The 20,793-nt window shown below is 31.5% G+C and overlaps 1 protein-coding gene across 10 annotated transcripts in view; it reads right to left on the bottom strand.

The window, feature by feature from the left end:
- LOC129912998 (C-terminal-binding protein) overlaps positions 1-16,734 on the bottom strand; it is a 30,126-nt gene extending 13,392 nt beyond the window's left edge. For 3 of the 10 annotated variants that reach the window (XM_055991298.1, XM_055991307.1, XM_055991306.1), the window contains exons 1-6: positions 16,375-16,733; positions 10,598-11,380; positions 10,217-10,522; positions 5,129-5,389; positions 4,920-5,060; positions 4,610-4,835 (exon numbers count right to left, since the gene is read on the bottom strand). In XM_055991298.1, the coding sequence (XP_055847273.1) occupies positions 4,610-4,835; positions 4,920-5,060; positions 5,129-5,389; positions 10,217-10,522; positions 10,598-10,795 (1,132 nt within the window). In that variant the 5' untranslated portion in view covers positions 10,796-11,380; positions 16,375-16,733. Of the gene's footprint in view, positions 1-3,589; positions 4,836-4,919; positions 5,061-5,128; positions 5,390-10,216; positions 10,523-10,597; positions 11,381-15,930; positions 16,136-16,368 lie in introns of those variants that run through there. The other 7 variants (XM_055991302.1, XM_055991301.1, XM_055991304.1 and 4 more) reach the window with 7 other exon arrangements.
- Positions 16,735-20,793: the final 4,059 nt, after the last annotated feature.

Below are 20,793 nucleotides of genomic sequence, written 5' to 3'. Positions count from 1 at the left end.
CTCGAGGCTTGCAATTATGATAAATACTGTTCATGAATACGAAAAAGTTTTTGTTGCAAGGAAAAAAAAAGAAAATGTGCGATTTAATGAATTTATTACACAAAATTCTTGTGCTTGAGAAGTAGCTTTTTGCTGAGCGTCTAATAAGAAAGCATTAAGCTGCGTCCACATTATGTTGACCAACACGTTTTTTTTTTCAATCGGTTTGCTTTCAGGTCAGCAAAGGTTGAGTAGCGCTATTGATCAACACGTTCACATTTGCGTGTTGATCATCACAAATCAACATAATGTGGGCGCAGCTTTAGATCTACATGACTAGGCGCAACACGCTACGGAAATTGAACGATAAAAAGGACACGGATGGTGAATTACTTGTTAAATATCTCTAATTAGCAAATCATCGACTCTGACTTCTCTTTACTTTGTTAAGGGTTTAACAGAAAATAAACAGAATCCATGCACTCGATTGCTCCAGGCAATAGTGTGTTGTTTCGCGTCAATGACATAGATTATAATCAATCAATTGTGTGTTAAGGCAAAGCTATGCATTACATCGGTGTCGCATGTCCCAGTAAACCTGTAACCCTTCAAAGAACTTTGCGCCTAAGAAAGCAAGGATTCAAAGCACAAATTATGAACTCTGTTGCCATACCTAACTCAGAAGTGCATGAATTAAAAAACTTGTCAGTTGGTGGAATTCCCAACTATAATTGGTACAAAAACTCAAAGCTTATTTAAAATTGAAATACAGTTAAGAATTACTTTCGTGATGGATATCTACGATCGTACATAGCGAAAATTTGTAACTCTTGTCTGGGCTTAGAGGTGTAATTACTCGTATGACAAGTTTTCAAAATGTTCTCTCATTTGGATTAATCTCTAAATTTACAGAACCTCTTCTCCTTCCATGTCAACTATTAAAGTGAGGCCACTTTAGGTAAAGTGAGATTATTAAACCGAGATGATATCCAAAGCAATGTCTGAAAAGAAATCCGACCGTTTTTGTTGGGCAACACTTCACATAAGTAAAGAAACAGCAATCAAAGTTGACGAGGGCAAAGTCAATAACTTTTCCGCAAAGTTATGCTCTAGGAAAATATTACTCTTACTTTCACTTCCTTGGCCAGCTTTATGCCAAAATTAGCGAAAAGAGGCTTTCTGTGAAGATTTATACACAAAGGAGGTTTGGCAATGTGAAAATGCGGGTGTGGGGAAGGATTTAATCGCCCCCCCCCCCCCCCCCCCCGCTATTCTCGTCAAGGCTTTATTTTCAAAGCCTTTCAGGCTTCCAATTAGTGAAGCGCTGGACCACGTGAACTGAATATGATCAAATATTTTAATAAGCATTTGAATGAATAGAAAAAACTCCATTTTTAGAGTAATCAAAAAAACTTTTGGAATCGTTAAATCGCACATTGACTTAATTTTCGATAGAAAATTTATAATTTTAGCTAAAATAAAGTTTAATATTTAAATGAATTAAACAAAAAACATGAACAATCACTGGGTTGCACAAATGACAAACAAATATTTTTTTTTTTTAAGTTTTATGCAACAAAACACTTTCAGAATGATTCAAAATAAACGATTATTTTTTTTTGGTACAGGATGACAGATATTTTTTAGGACAAACACATACATTTAAACACATTATTATTAAATTAATAGAAAATAAACAAAATTTTTTAAAAATATGTATATATACTAAAAGTCATCAATCAAAGCCTTAAAAAGTAAAAGATTATGTTTTTTTTTGTAGTTATAAGACTAGAATACAAAAACAACAATCAAACATATATTTTTTTTTTTTTTCAAATTATTTCCCGTGTTATAATAATAATAATAATTATAACAAACTAAAACAAATTTCGTATACTAATGATTTGCGAGTTTTAATGGATAAAAAAAATCAAATGTTTATGAATGTCCTAAATTCTGCCTTATAATTGTGTTAACCTGCACTCAAATATAAAGTTTTTGTTTTGTTATGATTGATATTGAAAACATACAAATATTAAGATTTGAAGATTATAATAAACTTAACAACAAAAAAATGGTTATAATTTTTTGTTGTTTTATGGCAAATTATAAAATAGAACAAAAAAAACTTATTTATAATGATTGTGATGTATAAAAAGAAATACAACTAATATTTTTGATATCTAGCACTGCATAATACCCGAATGTGTTCAACTTGAAATTGTTTTTAAAGTCCTTCGATCATTTTTTGTTCATGTTAAACATTTGTAGCCAGTTTTTCAGTGTTTAGTTAACTCAGAAATAGCTCACCCTTCAAATAAGCGTATGCCCATTTCACTGAGAAAGTAAATTTTAAGCGCAAGATTGATGCTGAAGGCGCTAACAAACTAAAAACGAAAAACATTCTCATTTGATCCTGAGATATTTCACAAAATAAGTCGACCTTATTCTTAATTTACTTTGATCTCGTACTGAAAAACTGTGTCTTAAAATTATGAGTGTTCAACATTGAAAAAAAAAACTGATAAATACAATTATGAATGAATTTTTATTTTCGAAAAAATTAATTGATTTCTTGCGCAGTTTCAAAACGAATGTGCAAACATTTTTGTCTAAATTAAATCCAAACTCAAAATTGCCTCATATATTTCGGGCTATGAGAGTAAACAAATTAAAAGCACCATTCTTTACGAAGAAGGGCTTCCAATCAAAAAAATCTCCAAAAACTTTTTCAAGACCCCTGAATTTTTCAATTGGGAGTCTTTCTCACTACATTAAAGGGCTGTTTAATTGTCGTACTTTGTTATTCCAGAGAGTTTTAAAAAAATTGAGAGCGGATTTTAAAAAGGTCGAATAAGTCGACTGCAGATTTGTATGTTATAATAGGCAAATCATGAATTTCATTCGTATCGGAAATTTGCTACGATTCACGAAAAAACAATCACAAAATCCGATCATACGTAGTGTCGATTTGTGTGAAATTTTCCATTACGAAGACAAAAATCTGGATTTATGGTTATGCATTAATTCTATAGTTTTAAACCAAATTGCATTGATTTCCAAACGGAAAACGATGTAAGAAGGTTTCCTTACTCAGGGTCTATTCCGCTGAAACGGAAACAACACAGTTTTCTAGAGTTTTAAGAATGAAGATTTTTTTACCAAATAAGGTATGTAGAAAGTAATTTCATTCTGATGGAATTTAATTGGTATCCTGCTCTAGCAGGAAAACAAATTTCGAGTGGATTAGATGATTTTGATTTGCATTAGAGAACCTTTGAGTTGAAGATTTAGTTAAATTCCAACTGTCGCTTCTTATGAACATGTTTTTTGTTGTTTAAAAAAAAGGATGGTAATTAATGAAAAAAAAAACAGATATTCTTCAAAAATTGAGAAAAATCACTTAAAAATGGCAACTAGATGTCACTACATTCAATTTTTTTTTTTTTTAATTCAATCAATGTTTGTTTTTGCGCCTAGGTGATTAATTCATAGAATTATAATATTAAAACTATGATTTGGTAATTCAATTGTCCGAAACGACAGGTTACAATCATAATTTAAAAATCATTCAAAAGGTTTCTAATTGAATCTTAAAAAAAATTTATTATTTTCATTTACAGTTGATATAAAAAAAAACTGAAACTATTCGAAGGACTATTTCAAAATAAACTATTCGTTTCTACGTGCCACCACCTCCGGAGGATGATATTCTAATTCTATTTGCTAAACCTTTGAGTGCTTATTCATCCTATGTAAATATATTTGTAGTTTCCAAATCAATAGCTCCTAATAGTTCCTATTAAATGTCTGACCAATTTTATTTTTTTTTATAATTTTTATGACACCGTTAGAGTTTTGTTTTTCATTTTCAATAAATTCAACAAACTAAGTTTCGCTTGCTTTTTGTGTTTATGATAGAGAATAAAATTATGCTTATTGTATGTTATTTCTACAAAAACAAAAAAAATATCATAAATATTTGTAATAATTTTTAGTGCGTGTGTTGTGTGTATGTGTGAGTGTTAGAATTAGCAATTATGTGTTACTGTTTGTCTTTCCCTAAGCAATGCTATGCTTTGCATATGCAATACAAAAAATTAAGCCCTAAAAAAATCTATTTGACCTATCAATGAATAATTATTTATTTTGATTTGTGTACTTTTTGTTTTGTCTACTTTTTTTTGTTTAATTGATATGTATACTAAGGAAAATTATATATAAGAAAAAAAAATCTTTAAAAATCTATTTGTATTTGTTTAAGATTGTTGGATGCTTTTTGTTTTTGGATTTAATTTAAAAATGAAATCAAAATTTACTTTCAATATTTTTTTTAAGAAAAACTTAATTGAAACGAAAAAAATAATAATAAATGGAAAATCTCGTTATTTTTACAAGGATCTTGTTGTTTTTGTTTTTTTTTTTTTCGGTGTTATCTTTTTTGTTTTGCATTTGTTTGTTGTTTTATATTTTTTTTTTAATTTTTTTGTTTTTGTTTTCTTAAGAATTTAAAATTTTTGTATAATATATATATATATAATTTTCTTGTATTTTTTTATGTTTGTTTTTTTTTTTGTATTAAATTTTTATTTTTTTCATTTTTCTGGATTTGATAATATTTGTAGTTTACCTTCGGAGTAGACTGCCGCAGCGGCCGCAGCAGCAACGGCTGTAGCTGCAGGTGTTCGCATAAAGTATTCTTTATTAACACAATTCCTCAAAACTTCTGGAATATTGCCGACAATCGCCCGTCGAATTTCAGTGGCTGCCATTTCACGTAATTCTGTAGCAGATGCTTCGCTGAAGAAGGCTGCATGTGGTGTACATATAAGATTTGGAGCATCTTTTAAGGCTCCCTGAAAAACAAAAGAACATTTGGTTAGTAACATTCATAATTCAGAAGTGGAGTTGAGGTGTAAGATGTTTTACTACAATCTTACTTGGAATACATTAAAAGGTTCGTTCTCGTGAACATCTAAAGCTGCAGCTCTTATTCTTCCCTGCTTGAGTGCTAGCGCCAACATTTCGTCATCGACCAGACCGCCCCTTGCAGTGTTAACTAAAAATGCACCAGGTCTCATCTGAAAAACGAGCAATATTTAAAGTTAAATGATTATGGTGAGAAATATTTGTTTGTATTAAGACTTACCTGTTTAATTGTGTATTCGTTAATTAAGTGATGATTGTGTTCGTTGAGGGTACAATGTAACGACACACAATCTGATTGGAATAGAAGATCTTGTAATGTATAGACTCGTGTTAGACCAAGGGATTTATCAATGCCGTCCGGAAGATATGGATCATAGAATATAACATTGAAACCAAAAGCTTTTGCTCTCAAGGCTACGGCAGATCCGATTCTTCCTAGTCCAACTAATCCTAAAGTGTCACCTCGAATTCTGGCGCATCCCTGTAAAAAAAAAAAATATATAAAATAAACTTCCATAAATTCAATAAATTTTTCATAAAAAAAAACACCCTATAAAGAACAACATGAGACCGCCTGTACTTAAGAACATTATCTATGAGGCAAGGATCTTGGGAAACTGTTGGTGCACTCAACAGTTTTGCTGACTACATTTTTACAACAAACTCATATTTATTAACAAACTCACCATCATCTTCTGTACGAATTTAATTACAACAAGAGTATGAGAAACTCGTTAAATTAAGCAGCAGGATATCGACATTGTGAAGATCAATGCTTCTCAGAAACAAAGCTATTTTCTGTAGTTAATAACGACCATCAATCGAGTAGACTGAAAAACTTTTGATTCACCTCTTTCGCAAATGTTTAGGCAAACGCAGATGTTATAAAAACTGATAGGGTAATCTGATCTGGCAACATTATATAAGCCGTAAATACGACAAAACCGAGAGCACAACTATCTATCAACTCTGGAGTAAATAAACAACTTTAGCCTTCTTAGATTGAATCCAAAATAGATCCTTAAAGCTGATAGAAAAATTCAGTCCAATTCGGAAACACTCATTTTATGAGAACATCATTGAAATGTTTCTTGGGCGTCACTGTTTTACCTCTATTTTTGTAAATTCAATGCTTCAGGGAAATAGTCAGATTCATTCCTTACCTAAACAATTCCCATCAATTCATCAATCAATGTTATAAATCAATTAATCAGCGGAAATTTATAAATCCCGCGTAGGATTAAGAGTCATAAGCTCATATGATAAGTTTCAAATTTGTTTTGCTTCCAAGAATTTCCACAAATTATCCTTATGATTGTCGTTAAAATGAAAAAATAAAAACTTGAACATGGGAGATGATAAAATTCTTTGTTTTGAACATTCTTGGAATGCGATAAATAACAGAAAGTTTTTAAGTGTTTTACTTGCAAGTCTCTTAAGCACTAAAAGAACTCCACGAAAAAATTATTGTTAATTTTTTTCGTGCATTCCATATAGTGCTTAAGTTTACAAATCATAAAACAATCGTCAATTTCGTTGTTTTCATGATATAGATGAATGATTTCTTGCGCGAGAAGTTATTGATTTATAATAATATTAAAAACAGCTCCATATAACGCTAACAAAGATGTACATAAATCTGTCGGTTTGTATCGGCGCCGATTCTGAGAAAATGATGATGGAACTATTAACAGAAGAAAGACTGAAGGCAACTTGTAATATAAATAAAAATCGGGTACTTCTCGGGCAAGGAATCTGCTGACATCAAAATAGCTGTTTGAGAAATGTCAAGTACCCTAACTACATAAAAAAAAAAAAATCATCGGAAAATTGCTTAAAGTATTTCAAAACGCTAAAATACCTTTTTCTGGATTTCCACAACTAATTTCATAAAAATTTGGGAGATGTAATTGAAGTATACGGTTAACGATTTCACTAGGATATGGAAAAAAAATGGAAACAAAAAATGTCAAGGAAAATGAGCATATCAATGATTGTTGGGCTCTTAAACGAGCCCTTCCAACAGCTTCGTACAAGCGAAAATGCACCAAGCCTCACTGACAAAAAATTAAATATATTTTACATATGTTTTGTTGCTTTTCTTAAAAAAGGAAATGTATGTTTTTTTATTTCACTTGCTTTACAAATTGTAAGAAAACTGACCTCATTCTCGGATTCAGTACACCAAAAACATACAAATTAGGTATGACATTTCATAGGCTGTAGTTATAGCCCTTTCACGGGGACCAACCCAACCATCAGACTCCTTTCAGTGGTGCTAAGAGCCATTTTCTTCACTATTACTCAACTTGAAGCAAACTCGAGAGTTGGCGAACTTGAGAGTTGACGTCAACTCGAAAGTTGAAACACAAGTTGATTATATGTTTCCTTCACTATTTTTTTCTCAACTCTCGAGTTTTAAAAACAGAAGTTGGCCAACTTCCAGTTTGAAAAATATTCCTGGGCCTGGGATATTTGTGACAGTTAACACAAAGACTGTCAGTCCAATTTATTTTTTATTTATTTATTTATTATTTATTAACGAGCACTTAAAAGTAACTAGCTAATATAAATTTTTAAAGAGCCTAGCTGCGAGGACTATTAGCTCTGGGTATTTTACAATAAATTTAAATTTTAATTTTTAGGTTTGATATGAGATTGTTTATAATTTCAATATTTGTATGATTTGGAGTTGTAAGTAGATCATATACATTATTATTTTTTAAAAACTTTTTAGATGTTATGCAATTTTTTAATAAATGTTCTAAATTTAAAGTTTCGTTGCAAGTGGTGCATATGGGCGGGTTTTGTTTGGTGAGGAGGTATTCGTGAGTGACGGCTGTGTGTCCAAGCCTAAGTCGAATATAATTTCTGATTTTATATTTTGGTAGATCCGGGTATTGAGGATATGTTTTGTAGCGGTTAATTTCCTTATAGTGGTGATGGTATTGGCTCCAATCATTTAGCTGCTTCTTTCTTAGAGAATTTTGTATGAATTTGTTCATGTCTTTTTTTGTAAAAATGTTGAAGGAGTAAACGGGTGCCTCTTTTGTGGAACTGGCAGCTCGATCTGCTTCTTCGTTACCGCATATGCCAGTATGGCCGGGTACCCACATCAGTTTGATTTTATTTTGCAGTTTGAAAAGCTGATTTCTTATTTCGGTTACTAGTTCTACATTGTTGTTTGGGTTTATAGTAGCTTTTAACACAGACATACTTTCAGAGCAGATTATAGTTCTACTACGTTGTTTAGCTGCTGTGTTGATTGCTTGTAGAATACCAAAAGCTTCAGCTGTGAAAATGGATGTGAAACCCGGCAAAATGCCAATGCTCATTATTTGACCATTCTCTTGTGTTACTGCGTATGATGTGTTGTCTGGGGTCTTAGAACCATCGGTGAAAAGGAAATTCCATCCTTTGGTACGAAGTTCCGATGCGATGCTCGAAAAAAGAGCTCGGTAAATGGTGTGACTGGTGTCATTTTTATTATATTGAGCTAGGTCCATGATTAGTAATTCGGGATTGATTTGCCAAGAAGGAAATGACGGTTTGAAGTTGTACCCTAGTTTTGTCGGAAGTTGAAACTGGTTAGCTTTGACTAAGGCTAGATTTAGAGTTGATGGGATTCTCTTCATAGTCCAATTTAAAAATCAATCGTGTAAAAAAAACTATAAATTATATAAAATCGGTGTAAACAATACATTTTTCTGTCTTTTTTTTTACTACAAATTAATTTTAAACAAATTTCTTGTGTTAGTATGTGTGTGCCGTTTAATAATTTTGAAGTGATGTAAAACAAAATCGGTGGTAAATCAAATTTCCTATTTTATTTGCTATTTTTTAGTTTAATTCCCAATTTCCATAAATAATGTTTCGTATCAGCATTTAAAGAAAAAAACATGACATTTGATAGAAAATCTGAAGTTAGCTCTGTCAACTTCTGCTTTTTCGGAAGTTGAGAAAACTAGAAGTTGATCAAGAGTTGAGAACTGTCAACTAAAAACAAAAACTAGTGAAGAAAATGGCTCTAAGGGCCATTTTTAAATTAAAATTTGAATCTATCGCATATTTGTATTCTATTTTGTGTTTAATTTTTCGATTTTTGTTTGCTTTTGGATATTAATTCGTTAACACAATAACTGCCAACAAAATTTTGACAGAAAAATTAAAAAAAAAAAATCTTAAACAAACTCTCAAGTTTAGTCGCAAGCTTCTACTTTTTAGGGAAGTTGAGGAAACTGGAAGTTGATCAACTCTCGAGTTTAAAATCGAAAGTTGGAAGCGTCAACTTGGAGTGAATAAAACCAAATTCGGAAGTTAAGGACAAAGTCGCTTATGTTCAAATTAATTTTGAAAATTGCAAAAACTGTGTTATTTTGGATTTCGTAACAAAAAATAATGAGAAATAGTATTGGTATATCAGATTCTATTTGTATCCGAGGGAACCGCAAACTTCCATAGGTGAAATTTTAATGGCGGTTCGTTGATGATGTAGGGCGCTTTCTCTTCAAAGGATTGCCTCAAAATGCAATTCACTTGATCGAAAATGAACAGCAAAGATTATGTTCAACTTCTTCGACGCAGTTTAGTATCTTTTTTGGCTGATCACCATGACCAAACTTAGATTTTTCACCAGGACAATGCCAGAATCCATACCAATAGAGAACAATTTATTGGTTGGAAATCAATTCTATTAATTTAATAATAAAATTTATAAAAAAAAGTTTTTGTTTCCCAAATCAGTTATTAGTTCCCGTTTTTCATTTATATTTATTACCAGTTTAAATCATTGGTTACACTTTTGAAACACTTGAATTCTGTTATTTTTGTATTATTCGGAAGTTAAAATACACTTGTTAAGTTTTTGAATAAATTTGTTGTTTTAATAAGCTGTCTTGACCATTACTATTACTTCCTATAATTTGTTTTTTTTTTCATCATCAAAATCTACGATTTTCAAATTGGGTTATAAATATGAAACGCACTGTAGTTTTAACCGACTGCGGCTATCTTTTCGAAGTTATACGATTTTACGAAATATTTTTCAGGGAATACAATGGTAATACCATTTTAAATATGGCATTATATACTTAACCTAAATATGCATTCCATAGAAGTGACACCAGGAAAGAATAGATTTTATTTATCTCAAAATGGTTAAACATAAATGTACATTATTTACATATGTATATACTTTTTTCTAGGCATGGCCATAAGAGGCATAAGGGTGACACCACAAAATGGTGTCAAAATTGTTAAATATATTTCCCGCATTAAAAAAAAAAGAATTAAATAAAATTCAACTTACTTGGGCGGCTTCTCTAACTTGTTCGGGTCCTGTGAATTTCTTTCCTTCTCTAACCATATTAGCAAGCCAATAGGTTCGTCGGTAAAGATTTAAGATTAAACACATTGTTGTGTCGGCAACTTCTTCCACACCATAACCGGGCACATTGCACACAGCAATGCCTAATTCACCCGCAGCTTTAACATCAATATTATCCGTGCCACTACCAATGCGTACAATAATACGAAGTGCTTTGAATTTTTCCAAATCTTCTTTTGTTAGAATGATCGTGTGCCACATGAGGGCTCCGACTGCCTCATTAAGAACCTAATAACAAAAATAACAAATATAAATAAGTTACCACAATACTATTTTTATTTGTTAAACAAATTTCAAACTCACCTTTTCATGAATCTCGGATGTACTTTGAGCATCACAAAACGCAACTGTGGCAACATCCTTAAGTATTGGCATTTCAATCGAGCAATCTCGACCATCGAGCAGAGCAACAAGCGGCCGTGCCTGCAGCGGGCCATTAGCAAATGGCCCTTTAACGTCTAAGCGTGATCGTTTTGATGGTAACATCATAGACTTGTCCATGATTTAAGCAATTTTGTATGTATGATTACTTTTTTAATTTTTGTTGTTGTAATGATTGAGAGTTGTATGTTCGTATATGTGTGTGTATGTGTGTGCGAGTTTGATAATTAAAACGAAAAAATAATAAAATTAAAATTAATTATTTAAAAAAAAAAAATTGTTTGAAAACAAAAAAAAAAGTAACAGAATGAAGGAATCAAAATGCCGACTTCACTTGTCAAATGTGACCAAATCGATATGAATGTTATTTTGTGCTCTTTGTAGCCGGTTTTTTTAGTTTTTTGTGTGTATGTTTTTGTCGGTAGTTTTTCAATATATATATATATCAATTTATATATATTTTGTATGCGAACATAGAAAATTCACAGAAGATGATGGCAAACGTTTTTGTTTTCTTTTGTGATATTCGTTTTATGTGATCTGTATATTGTTTTTATATTAAATTTACTGTTTTATTACACTGATTTTAGATTTAATTTGTTTTGTTTTGTTTTCTTATCAACTTCAAATCAAATCGTCGTGTGGCTAAAAATGAAGGGTGAGCTTTTCGCGATCGAATCCCTTCATGTTGATTTGCCTCAATAACTGCAATGAAAAAAAAAAAATATATATAAATTTATTTTATTTAAAAAAATGATTTGAATTAAAATTAAAAAGAAAAAGTTAAATTAAATTAGTAGACTTCGAAATTGTTTTTTATAAAAAAAAAATACGTTAAATAACGTAAAGTAGTCCATGTCAGGTTATTTTCCTAAAACTTTATCAAGTTGAAGTAAACACTTGGCCCGATGGTACACTTTAAACATAAGTATGTAACAGGTTTTTTTACATGCAAAGAAAATTTAGCTCAATAAAGACCATAATAATCGACCTCTATCATTGCACTTTCCCATTTTTGGGCTTGGTAAAAAATCAAATTTAAGAACAAATCAAAAACCAAGAATCAACTATTTATGTATACTTTTTAGTTGCAAACAACCGATGAAGACTTTCAAAACCTTAAATTGAGAATTGACCATCAACATGGATAAAAATTCCAACAAAATAATTTGCGTTGTAAAAGACATAGGTATTTGGTGGCTCATTTTTGTACACAGCTACCCACAACTATCATTAAGTGAATTGTATCTAAATAATCATTGATGAGAGCTCAACAATATTTTTTCAAAAGTTTTATTTGTCCTACAAAAAAAATAAAACCCCAAAAAATAATTACTTCTTTTCAGCGAAATATAAAAACCAAACGAAAAGCTGGGCGACAAAAATGGTGTTTCTTTTTAATAATTTTTGTTTCTTTTAGAAAATTAACAGCGTAGAAACATTCGTGAAATGTTAATTTTTGCTTATACATATTTTGAAAGATAAATTAATTTACTATGTACGTTCGCTTACAAAGTTGGCAGTACTAGAAGTTTTCGATTTTGGATTATTAAGATATGCTATAGATTTACATAGTTAAAATTTTGCGAATTCGGACATTTTCATTGTAGAATGAAGTTACATAGTTGGACTCCAGGACAGAATAGATTTGTGAGAAACTTCAGAACGGATAACAAACACAGTTTTCATAAATCTGCTTAAAATATTATTTTATTGAACATTTTTAACGAAGAGCCAGATTAAAGATATTATAAGCCGTATGTGAATTGCATTAAAATTTGGGTTAACATTTCTACCACGATTAAAATTTTACGTTTCGTTTGAAATGGGATCAAATTTAAATTGCTAAATTGCTGAGTGAATTCAGTTAAAAAGGATTTTTTTTAACCAACTTTTCTGAGAAGATTCAAAAAATTGCAAAGAATAATCTTCTTTTTCTAGGTTAAATAGTTCTTCGTACAAAACCAATCATTTGAAAAAAAAAAAAACAATTTGATGGACATAGCGAATAAAAAGAGAAAAGATTGAACTAGTGGACTACATTTCTTAAACAGATAAATATTCATCTTTAAGCTATGAAAGAAGATCTTAAACTTTGCTTTGCTGCATAGGTACAAATACTGTAACAACTCGTTTCGGTATGCAGACTTTCAAAGTAATGTTCATCAACACCGAAACTTGCATCCACAAAAGAATTCCTGATATTTTGGGAAATTTTTGCAAATATCAGAATTTCATGCCCAATATTTGAAGAATATATTTTAAGGAATTCAAAATATTTTAGTAATGAGTTATCATTTCCATTTACAAAAAATATAAATAGATTGATAATCTATTTATAATTTATACTAAATTTTCTAATTGTAACAACTTTTATAAGTAAATTTTGTTTCCTTGAAACTTGGAAGTTAAGTCAGTAAAATGTCGAAAAAAAAAATTTTACTTGAAATTACCTCCTTCACTTTCTCCAGGAAAAATGAAAAATGCGATAGCTAAATACTTTTAAACAATTTGAAACTTATTAATACAACAAATCAGACGGATTTTTAAGCGTTTCTTGAGACGGGCTAGTAGGTGTTTACTTGGATCCAATCGAATGAAGGGATAAACTTTACAGCCAATTAGGCTCAAATATGACATTTTAAAGCAAAATTCATATTCGCTGTACCTATTCCCCGTTTGAAGTAAGTGCATTAGCACCTGTTTTTTAAATAATGCATAGTCAGAAATAAAACCCTTTTATCATACTTTCATCCTAACAGATTAAACCACATTGGTATCCAATTGAACAAGTACAGTCACAAACAACAATAAATTGGTATTTACTCTTTTTAATTATGTATGTATTTTGTTATCGTACTTAAATTCCATGTTTTTGTATAATTTCCTACCTACCTATCAAATATTTGTATCGATAATATACACAATCCATTACTTTCTCAATTTAATTTAATTTATTACAAATATTGTTTATCTAACAATTTAAACTAATTAATATTAGAAAATTTAATTATAACTTATGAAATGCATAATCAAAAAAAAATATATGAATCATTCGATTCGAGGTATTAACAAAAAAAAAAAAAAAACATATAAATACCTACCTACTGATAAAGAAACAAAGTCAGTCACAATACCTATATTTTTTTTTTATTGAAATTATTGAATCCAATAAAACAACAACAAAAAAAAAACATGTTATAGGTAATATGATTCCCTTTCAATTCGAATAAATTCTGACATAATAATAAATGCAAGCGTGTGTACAAAAAAAAATGTACCTACTCCACTATAATACCATTTGTATGTGAACTCACGACTCGAGAGTCAGTAGCAAGCACCAAACCGATTTCCCAGCCGCTGCTGCCACTGACTGTCGTCGTCGTTCGGTCGTCGTCTTCGTCACCATTACCGCACCTGTCGTCGTTCGATGTTAATGGAATGGTGCATTTTTTTTTGTTCTGTTTTTATTTGTATTTTTTTTTTATTGAATTGGCGCCCCGCCATACTACAGCGATAGCCCTAAAAAAATCACATTTTTCCACACTTAGTTGGATATGTGTATTATAATCAGAATCGGACTTAACAAAAATCAGTCAGAATAAGAGAGAGAGAGAGAGAAAAGCAAAAAGCAAACTTTTACACAATAAAAATAATATAATAATCATTATTATTATTATTGTGTACTCACATTTTCTCGCTTGTCGCTTATTTTTTTTTTTTTTTTTTGAAAAGTGATAACGAATAGAAAATAAAATACAAAAAATAAAACAGAGTACAGTATATACGTGGGATTATTCTATAAATCTTATCAACACACCAATTGGAATGGAGAAAATACCTGCTTCGTTGCTTTTTTTTTTTTGCCTACTCTACTAGCTACTCTACCCTTTGCACCCCCTCCCTCTTCCATGCTGCCTGCCTGGTTCCAACCCCACAATAACACTTCCCAGAGCACTTTAATATGTCGCCCTAAATCGATAATTTAACTGTACAAAGAGAACAATAATTTCTTCTTTTTTTTCGACTACCAACGAGGTAGGTAGGTAAAAATGAGGAACGAGAGGAATGAATGAAGAAATAATGATATGAAGACCTTTAAACCTTTAAATTTCCTGGAACACCAAACCTAACATTGAAAATGAGCAGAAGAGCAGCACCTCGCTCGGAATAGACACACACAGCGAACAAAAAAGAGAGAAGTGCGTGTCGTCCAATTGTACAAAATAAAAAAAAAAAAAATGCAGTAAAAGACAAAAAAGAAAATTCATCATCATCGTGTTGTTCTCGTGGTTAGGTTGTTTGAGGTGGCGGCTGGTGGCGAATTGGATACAAAATTTTTAAGAAAAAAAAAAAAAAAAGACATACAAAGCCGTGCTTGATGCTTGGCTAACTTATATATCGACAAAAAAAAAACCATGAGACTCGATCGTAAATCGCTCGCATTCTCTTTAAAAAAAAAAAAAGAAGAATGAAAATCAACACAAAGCCACTTGAAAAACTGGCCAAGCAGAGGCCACAGCACTAATCTCTGCTGCGCTTATTTACACAAACGATAAATAATTTTTCCACCAATTTTCGTATTTTTGTGATATTTCCACACAAATCGAAAAATCGTCGTCGATTTTTTGATTTTTGGAGAGAAACATAAAATCGAATCGAATGGCGGAATCCCGCATTTTGGGGGAACAAAGATAAAATACATTCCGCGCGCCTTTTCCCCCCATTTAAAAAATAATGCTGTCGCGGTGGTATCCATTAATTGAATTTTCTTTTCTGTCACATTAATTGGATTTCATTTTTTGATAGATAAAATAATCTATCAATTTGTATTTTATTTTTTTTTTTGAAATTATACTTCTTTTGTGGCGTTGAAGCAAAAATTTACTTTTTGAAAAGAAATGTCAAAGGGATTAGGTATTTTTGTTGGGAACAAATTGGAAACCTCATGCATCTCTCAACAAAAAAAAAAAACCATTAATGGAGAGATTCGAGAGAAATGAAGAAGAAAAAAATAACCACCATTGTGGATTAATATTTGAGGACAGCGAAGCCCGTTTCCTTGGACGAGACCACCGTCAGTAACGTTTTTTTTTCGCTGTTTTTTTTTGTGCTTTTCTTTAGTACTTTAATCGTGTATAGAGAGTGCCGCCGTTGTCCACCCCCATAAGCCAGAGAAAAAAAAACACACACAAATAAAAAAAGATCCACAATTTTATCCACTAAATAAATCCAAAAAATTTAAATTTATGCACCAGAATTATTACGAAAAATGGGAATCCTTTTATTGCCCGGGGCACTTTTCCGCGGGCAATCGCCAAGAAGCAACAAAAAAAATCAAATCAAATTTCCATCAAGTTTTAAAAGAATTGAAAATTTCGTCGTCGTCGTTTCGGCGAGTTTTTCCTTTTTTCGTTATATTTTTGCGAAATGTCTGCCAAAGCGTACACGAACACCAGCGCCACACCACTCAATTAAATCGAAAAAGTACAAAAAAAAAAAAAAAACTCAATAAAGTAATTCATCCGTCATCTCTTTCGCACTTGGTTTAGTTGCAAACAGAACAATATAGCGTATTCTTTTTATCCAATGTCGAGTCGTGTCGTCTCGAGTGTGTGTTTTGCGTATGTTTGTATGTGTGTATATGTATGAAAATTGACGGGAGAACAAAAAAAAAAAAAAAAAAAACTTACACTCACCGTCCGATCCGAATTGATTTTCTTATTTTTTTCAGAGGATATATTTTTTTTTTCTTTCTTTTCTCTTGATCAAAGAGTTTCTTTTCTATACGTTTATTTATGCAACACAAACACAATTCGATTAGCACTCGATGTGAAATATATTTATTTCTCAAATTTGTGTATATTTTTGACGATTTTTGTGGTGGAAATTGGAATTTTTTGTAAAAATTTTCAAGAAGTAACGCGTCTCTTTAAAACATGAATCCCCACTCACAGCTTTCAAAATGGCGGAAAAGTAGAGAAGTACTTTTTTAGTACAGAAATGACGCGATTATGCATTCCGCGACGACACACAGCAGCAGCACAACACGGCCAGAGCAAAAAAATGAAATTGTGAATGTATTCAGAGATGGATTTTTGTTTGAATTTTGCATGGTGGGACTGTGTTCGATGGGTTCGTAAGTGGGTGTTGAATGATTTATTTTTGGTGTTGGATGGAGAATATTTTTAGTACTAAATTTGGGATGTGTTGAGAGAGAATGGAATTTGGTTTATTTTTAAGGTGGATTTACAATTTTGATTGGGAATAGTAGTGACGTAGCCCAAAGTGTTAAATTAGCTGCGTTCCTTTGGAAATATTTATCTACTTTTTAGTACTTAAAACTACTTTGAACTACTTTGCTATATTGAAAAAGTAGTTCAAAGCCACAGTACACATAAAAAGGTAATATATTTCGAACTGACATTGGTCGCCAAATTGTCAAAACATGACAATTTGGCAACCAATGTCAGCTACCGAATTCTTAATTGCTTCAAATTACCGACGAAAAACGCACAAAAACCGAAAAACCACGCACACCACTAATTTTTCAAAAATTATCGACCATTTTCCGCGAAGAAACACGAAGAAATTGTTTTTATTTCAATTTATAATTTTTTCAAATGACATTTTATAAATTAAAACAAAAACAAATTTCCTGTTTACTGCGATTGAAATATGAAAATTAAAGGCCGACCTGACAGATTGGTGCCCATTTTTGACAAACAAATTTTGACAACGTTCGGAATATATTACCTTATTATGTGTACTGTGGTTCAAAGCAGCTTTAAGCCTGGTACGCTGCTCGCGCTAAATTTTAGCTGAGATAAAATTCCCATACAAGTTATCGATAACTTGTATGGGATCCATTTTATCTCGGCTAAAAATTTTCGATAATTTGTATGGGAGCTAAAATTTAGCGCGAGCAGCGTACCAGGCTTTAAGTACTAAAAAGTAGATAAATATTTCCAAAGGAACGCAGCTATTGATTTTATCCAGGAAAGCCTGGTACGCAGCTCGCGCTAAATTTTAGCTGAGACAAAATTCCCATACAAGTTATCGATAATTTGTATGGGATCCATTTTAGCTCAGATAAAAATTTTCGATAATTTGTATGGGAGCTAAAATTTAGCGAGAGCAGCGTACCAGGCTGAACTAGTGAAATTATGCCTGTCCGAACAGTGATTCTTCAATCGATTGAAAATCCAAAATCATGTGCATCGGGCAGTGGTTACGGAGTGCCACTTTTCCATTTTAAGCCTGGTACGCAGCTCGAGCTAAATTTTAGCTCCCATACAAATTATCGATAACTTTTAGCCGAGCTAAAATGGATCCCATACAAATTATCGATAACTTGTATGGGAATTTTATCTCAGCTAAAATTTAGCGCGAGCAGCGTACCAGGCTTTAACAAACTTCAGAAAGAGGAAAAATTAAGCAATAGAACTATACCCAAGCAGAGTTGTAAAAATATTAATTTTAAAAAAATTTGCATTGAAAAAAAAATATTTATTGCAATTGAAAAATATTTGTAAAAAAAAATTTTTATTGCAACTGAAAAATATTTGCTGAAAAATATTTATATTTATTGCAGCTAAAGATATTTTGAATTAAGGTGGTGTGTGAACTGCGTTAAATAGTTAAGCCTGGTACGCTGCTCGCGCTAAATTTAAGCCGAGATAATTTTCCCATACAAGTTATCGATAACTTGTATGGGATCCATTTTATCTCGGCTAAAAATTTTCGATAATTTGTATGGGAGCTAAAATTTAGCGCGAGCAGAGTACCAGGCTTTAACACCGTGTAAAATTTTTGATACTTATTGAGGTTAATAAAAAAATTTCAGCTGTATGGATTATTGTTAAAAATTTTGTCTGCCTTTTTTCTGCCATGATACTCCTTTTTAATAAAAAAAAAAAACAAACAAAACCATCTGCAAAAAAAATTTAACTCAAACTTAACCAGAGCCCAGTAAATTTTTAACAGCTGAAATTTTTTTTTTTTTTATCGATAACTTGTATGGGATCCATTTTATCTCGGCTAAAAATTTTCGATAATTTGTATGGGAGCTAAAATTTAGCGCGAGCAGCGTACCAGGCTCGAATTTTATTCTAAATCTCGGATTGAAAGTAGGTGAAGATCTTAGATTTAGGGTAGCTGAACCCAAATCTGAGATTAAGCGAAGTAGATTTAAAATAAATCTCGAGATTTGTTCTAAATCTACTTAGCTAAATCTCGGATTTAGCGTAGGTGGAAACATAAGTAGGTATACAAATATTCAAAATTAATTTAAAATCAAGAACAATCAACAGAAAATAATTTTTAAAGCAAGAAATAAATAGGGGTATTCACGATTCGATGCAAATGGTCTTGTATCGAAAGCAAAAGTGTAACATTTTCTTAAATTAAAACAGCCAAATATACAGACTACATTTTTTTTACACTTTTGCAAAAATAAAATACAATGGTGCAAAATTTGTCTGTTGTAGTTGCAGTTATAAAATAAAATTTAGCAATTTTACACCTTTTTGTTGCACCGGATCGTGAATACACCCCTACTGAATTTTCTGAGGGAATACAGGGTTGTAAAAAATAATTTTTTTTTGTAATGCATTTGCATTAAAAATGTTTAAAAAAATATTTATTGCAAATAAAAAATTTGCATTGAAAAAAAGTAGGTATGTACCTACGCATTGCAACTGAAAAATATTTGCATTGAAAAAAAAAAAAATATTTATTGCAGCTTAAAATATTTTGCATAAAAAAAAAATATTGCAAACCCAACTAACAATTTCGATGTTATAACGATGGTGAGAAGCTTCTCGTCATGACTAATTTCACACCTAAAAGACTCATATAACCCTGTTTATCATCAAAAAGGCCCCCTTTTTTCACTCCTATTAAACTTATGAGAAGTGCAATGAAATACTCCTGTAAAGTTTCTCATCAGTAGCCGAAAGTGGTATTCGATCCTATAGGTGTGGGAAGAAGTACACTGTAAGACTACTGTAAAGTTTGTCATCAACAAACGAAAGTGGTGGAGGAGAAATAAAAAGTGAGGGAGGATATAAAAGGAGGGGAAATAAAAGGAGGAGAAATAAAAAGAAATTAAATTGTGTTGCATTTATATTGATTTTTATTTTAGTATTAATTTATTTTTATAAACCAAGTTTATCTGAGGACCTAGGTTGATACTAATAGTATAAAGGAGAAATACTTTAAACTTTACACCAATTTTAACTGTTTTTATATTTTATTTTAAACTATTTAACACAAAAAATAATTACAATAACGCACTTGAGAATTTTTAAGTGTGAATAAAAATCAAACACTTTCCAACTAACATTATTATATTGTGACACTATAAGCACTTCCCAACATCATTATAGTGTGACACTAAACAGAAGTCCAGCGAAGCTTTAAGGCTTGGCCACACCGGAGGGTACATGCGGTAGCGGTACGGGTAGTTGTATGAAAAAAATTCAAAACTGACACATCAACGTTCAGATGTGGAAATTTTTTCATACAATTACCCGTACCGCTACCGCATGTACCCTCCGGTGTGGCCAAGCCTTTAAAGGCTTGGCCACACCGAAGGGTACATGCGGTAGCGGTACGGGTAATTGTATGAAAAAAATTCCACATCTGAACGTTGATGTGTCAGTTTGGAATTTTTTTCATACAAGTACCACCCTCCGGTGTGGCCAAGCCTTTAAGGCTTGACCACACTGGAGGGTATGCGGTAGCGGTACGGGTAGCGGTGAGGGTACTTGTGTGAAAAAAATTCCAAACTGACACATTAACGTTCAGGTGTGGAATTTTTTTAGTACAAATATCGTTACCGCTATACCGCATACCCTCCGGTGTGGCCAAGCCTTTATACAATGCTTACAGAGAATTTTTCATCGCACCTATAATCCCACTATAAGATACCCCTAAGAAATTTCTTAGGAGTATAAATACCGTGGTTAGTATACCAGTTTTATAGGTGCGAATAGCCCTTTGGGCTCGAAACCCGGAAGCAAAAATGTTAGTTGGGAATGAAAATATTTTGCAATGCAAAATGTGTGCATTAAATAATTTTTGTTTAATAATTGTCGAATTTCTTACAATTTTGG

The sequence above is a fragment of the Episyrphus balteatus genome, chromosome 3 (assembly GCF_945859705.1).
Source record: "Episyrphus balteatus chromosome 3, idEpiBalt1.1, whole genome shotgun sequence".
NCBI lineage: Eukaryota > Metazoa > Arthropoda > Insecta > Diptera > Syrphidae > Episyrphus > Episyrphus balteatus.
Note: the sequence above shows the minus strand (reverse complement) of the source record. Positions and strands in the feature narration are given on the sequence as shown.